We start from the raw sequence: 5,000 nt of genomic DNA on the forward strand, positions 1-5,000 counted from the left end.
AACTTGATACTTTGACATTTAAAAAAATGACATCAAAGAAAACTATGTGATATTGATGACATCATGGTAATTTCTGCTTCTTAATCAGTTGAATAAAAAGATCTGAGTCAAAAAACTATTGTAAAATCAAATGTGTTTGGCCAAGAAATAAAATAAAGTAAAAAATTACTAATGCAAAACTACTTCTAATTCATTGATTACCCGTGATATCATGTCATGTCACGTCACGGGGTACATGTACATACTCATATGTATGTGTTTGATTATTCATATTGTTCTTTTTGTTTTTTGGGAAAAAAAAAGTGTAAAACATGTTTTTTGATGCCCCAATAAGAGATTGCTTATTTTCACATAGAAGTGAAGAATATAGGCAAAGTTCAATAAAATAAAACTAAATAAGCATTACTGTAATATGTTTTTCAACTAAAATAACTCCTCTGAACATGGCAATATTTTTATGTGCCTTCACATTGTAGGCACATTCATGAAAACCATGAGAATAGGGTGAGTAAAAAATGCTCTGAGAGGATCAGCATAGCCCCACGCAGCGAGAAAACACCCTGGCACAAAGCGTCGTGTGCTTGTTATCTTCCCGGCCTAAGCGGGAGTAGGCAAAAATACATCCAGTCATGAATGGGTTAAAGGAGATGCATACCCACGTATTTGCACACACTTTTGAATACACACATAGGCACATACCATACCAGCCCACACATCCATATACCCTACACACCCACATAAACTCACCCACCCATATACCCACACTCTCATACCCACACACATACACACACCCATATACCCACATACCCACACCCATTTGCCCACATACCCAAACACGCCCACATACCACACCCGCCCACACACTATATTCACCCACATACCCACACCCACCTACACACAACCACCCACCCACACCCACACACCACTCACCACCCACACACCCATACACCCATACCCACCCACCCACACACCCACCCATACACACACACACACACACCCACACCCACACCCACACCCACCCACACACACACACACACACACACACACACACACACACACACACACACACACACACACACACACACACACACATCCACCCACCTACACACCCACCTACACACCCACCTACACACCCACCTACACACCCACCTACACACCCACCTACACACCCACCTACACACCCACCTACACACCCACCTACACACCCACCCACACACCTACCTAGACACCCACCTACACTGCCGTACCTAACTAGATCCACACTTACCCACATCCACACCTACACACAACCACCCACCCATACCCACATACCACTCACTCCCTTACCCACCCACACACCCACTCACCTACCCACACACCCATATCCACACCACCCACACACCCATACAGATGTATATCTTGTATATTCTTTATCCTTATGTTCATTTATATACAGTGTAAATTATATGAATGCAGATAAAGTATGTAATGCTATTAATTGATGTAATGTTTTGTTTATTATTTATCACATATCTTAAAATGTTGACTCAACAGTATCATGTATCGCACTTAATTTTCTACTTGTTCATGTTTGTGCTAAGGTCACATCTTATTCGAAAGGAATAAAGCAAAGAGAAGTCATGATAACTCCTGGGGATTCAAACACATGGATGAGCCTTACTGAAAGCCAGCGTAAGCTTATAACACAATCTGTATGTGGTCTAGGTGGAGGCAGTAGTGGACCACCGCGTACGGGGGCGCTTCACGGAGTATAAGGTGAGGTGGAAAGGCTTTGGCCCCAAGGATGACTCCTGGGTTCCCGAGGCTGAGCTTAACTGTGACACCCTCCTCAACAAGTACTTCAAGACAGCCGGTGCCAACCAGGAAGAGGTGTATGAGGTTGGTATGAGGTGCTTATCTTGCCTCTGTTTGTTTTATTATTATTTTGATTAGGATATTGTTACTAATTCTATTGCTGTTATTTTAATTAATGACAATTGATGCCATTATTTTTATTTTTTATTTATTATCATAATTATTTCTATCATTACTCATTATGTTCCTCCTCCTACTTGCCCTTTCTCTTCCTCTTTCTCCTTTTTCTCCTCATCCTCCTCCTCCATTGCCACTGCCACCTCCAATGCCACCGCCGCCACTACCTACCACCACCACCACAACCACCACCACCTTCTTCTTTTCCTTCTCCTCCTCCTCCTCCTCCTCTTCCTCTTCCTCCTTATCTGCACTTGTGATTTAAGTTAGATAGAGCTCTTTCAAAATTTATTTTGCATCAGCATTTAGTCTTGCGCATATGATTCGGTTTCAACTTTCTTGGAGTTCTTTCATGGTCATGTTGCTGGGGTATTTCACAGAGCTTTGTGAAATTTACATTAACTGCATTGCTGTACCATGTCTAGCATTTTAAGGTGGGGTACTGGTATCAGGAGCTGTTCATACTACCAGTTCAGTTCCAGAGCTATTGGGACTGATAGACATCTTGGAGCCAGCTCATTCACAGCAGAATGCTGTATTGAATTCACCCAGAACAGGGTAGATATCTTACCGAGGGCAGCTATCAGCCATGGAAGTGGGGTACCATAGAACATTCTTACTAATCATGCCAGGTCTAATATCTGAGAGGGAGCCACCTCCACCCTCAGATATATCAATGCCCTCAATTATAATGGTAGTCAATGACCCTAATGTAATGAATGATATTCCATGCCTCCACCCTGTTGGAGGTGAAACCTCTGGCTGTCTCTGGGTGAGTGCCACCTCTGCCAACCTTCTCAGCACTGCCCCAAATGAATGTTGATTGTGGGCTATAGGGCCTGACATTTGCATGCAGGGTTCCCAAGGGCTTTACCCCACACACCTCACGCTGGATTGGTGGCCATTGTGGTCATGGGAGAGACAGGTTACCCGCCCCTTAATCTTGGTCTCCTCCTGGGTTGATCCTCTCGCTTCTCGTGCCAGATTCACTACCAATCTGGGGCCAGATTCACTAATGCACTGATGATGGTAAATACCCTGTTAACTACCATTATGATTGTAAACAGACCACACTGGTATTCACCACCAGTGGTTGGAACACTGGTAAGTCTGCTGGTGACTACAGTGACAACTCTCTCTTCATGCTTTATCTTGGCCAAAAGTCAACATTTAAGGTGACACTTTAGTTTGGATTTATACCTGTGATTATTGGAATGATGGTAAGTGAATAAGTGAGAATAATGTACATGTATCTTAGGGTAAATTTGCAGACAGCCACAGGCATACAATAACATTTAAGGGGACTACATATCTCCTTAAATAATACATGTAATTAATAGTTTGATGAATTCAAACATATTATTTTTTCTATGACATAATTGAAAGGCACTGAATATATAAATGTTGTTTGATTCAGATAAATACAATTGAGTTCAACTCATGATTGAATCAGCTTCTGCGCCTATCGGAACTCTGGAAAAAACAATAATAGATATGGAAGTAGCCTCCATGCCTATTAAACGACTCGCAAAGTACAACAAGCTCTACAAATAATGAGCAATGTGGTTTAGACAGACCAATAGTCAGGAAGGTCTTTATGGAACACAGATAATAATAATCAAACCAGTTCATATTTATTAATTTGTTTTTATGAATTGCACTTTTCCATCATACTATATTTACAATGAAGAAAGTACGAACTGTATTTGCATTACTTTATATACAATTCTTGCTACTGGGTCGGGCTTTGTTTACATATGAGATTGGTCAAAGGAGCCTAAAGAAACTTACAAGGAGCTCACTGGTTGACTAAATCGATTTACCCAAGTTGCCATCAAACTTCGCTGGAAAAATTGATTTACCCTTGCCAGATGACTTGCTATTGCTTAATAAATCCCACTTTACCATGACTAGTAAACGTTCTGGTAACTGACCGCTGGTAAATGCCTTACAATCTTATGTTTGTGAATCCAGCCCCAATATGATGAGGTATTCAAAAGTTAACTCCTGAGGTCGTCTCTACAACAGTGTAAGGTCCCTCCCAAGGACTCTAGAGCTTTGGCGACAGCCCTTTTTTGCTGATGGGAAAGTTAACTTGATTTCCTGACTCATACTTGATGGCACAGGCACTCCTGTCATACCACTGTTGCATAGCCTCTCCAGCCAACTTGAGGTTATCCCTCACCTGGTGGTGTACCTCCTCCATCCAGTCCCATAGAGCAATGGCATACTCTTCAGTGGTCTCAGGTAGGTCCTCTTCAGGATGTTCAGTCACAATGTCCAAGGGCACCTACATCCCTCTCCCAAACATCAGGCTTGCTGAAGTGAAGGTGGTGGCTTCGTGCTCAGCTGAGTGGTAAATCATTAGCAGGAGAGAGATCTTGCAGTCCTGTTCTGACTGCCCCACTTGGCAGTACTTCACCAATTCTCAAGTGAGAGTGTGGTTAAATCTCTCAACTATCCCATCCAACTGGGGACAAAGGGGAGTTATATAGATTTTCTGAATTCCCATCAGTTGGCAGCACTCCTGGAATACAGAGGCTTCGAACTCCCACTCTTGGTTGGAATGCAGCTCCCAAGGAACTCCAAAACGAGCAAAGAATTCTTTCACTAAGACTTCTGCTATGGTCGGTGCTTCGTGGATTTGTATCGCGTATGCCTCTGGCCACCTTGTAGAATGGTCCATAGCAACACCAGAGCTTATAGTGGGGAATAGGCCTGCTATGTCCACAGCTATGCGTTCCATTGATGCTCCTACACAATTCAGCTGCAGCAGTGCTTTTCCCCTTGTGGCTGGGCCCTTTTTGACATTGCAGACGTCACACACCCGGCACCACCTCTGGACATCCCTATGCATCCCAAACCAGTAAAGCTACTAGGGCAGGCATCCCATGGTCTTGTCCACCCATAGGTGGCCACTTGCAGTATTATCATGAGCCTCACAAATTAATCTAGGATGCATTTCCTGAGGCACAATAGTTATCCAGAATTGAACCCATCCATATTGTTTTACCTACTTTGTAGAAAGG

General features: G+C 43.0%; 1 protein-coding gene across 5 annotated transcripts in view; it reads left to right on the forward strand.

Moving 5' to 3' along the window:
* Positions 1-5,000, forward strand: part of LOC122252159 (uncharacterized) — a 27,808-nt gene that overhangs the window by 18,931 nt on the left and 3,877 nt on the right. For 3 of the 5 annotated variants that reach the window (XM_086548735.1, XM_043014479.2, XM_043014480.2), the window contains one exon: positions 1,705-1,878. The exons of the other annotated variants lie outside the window; for them this stretch is intronic. In XM_086548735.1, coding sequence (XP_086404861.1) covers positions 1,705-1,878 — 174 coding nt within the window. The remainder of the gene's footprint in view (positions 1-1,704; positions 1,879-5,000) is intronic. 5 annotated transcript variants of the gene reach the window in all.

This window comes from Penaeus japonicus, unplaced genomic scaffold (genome assembly GCF_977035675.1).
Source record: "Penaeus japonicus unplaced genomic scaffold, GWHDUDI00000001_assembly GWHDUDI00000021, whole genome shotgun sequence".
NCBI classification, from domain to species: Eukaryota; Metazoa; Arthropoda; class Malacostraca; order Decapoda; family Penaeidae; genus Penaeus; species Penaeus japonicus.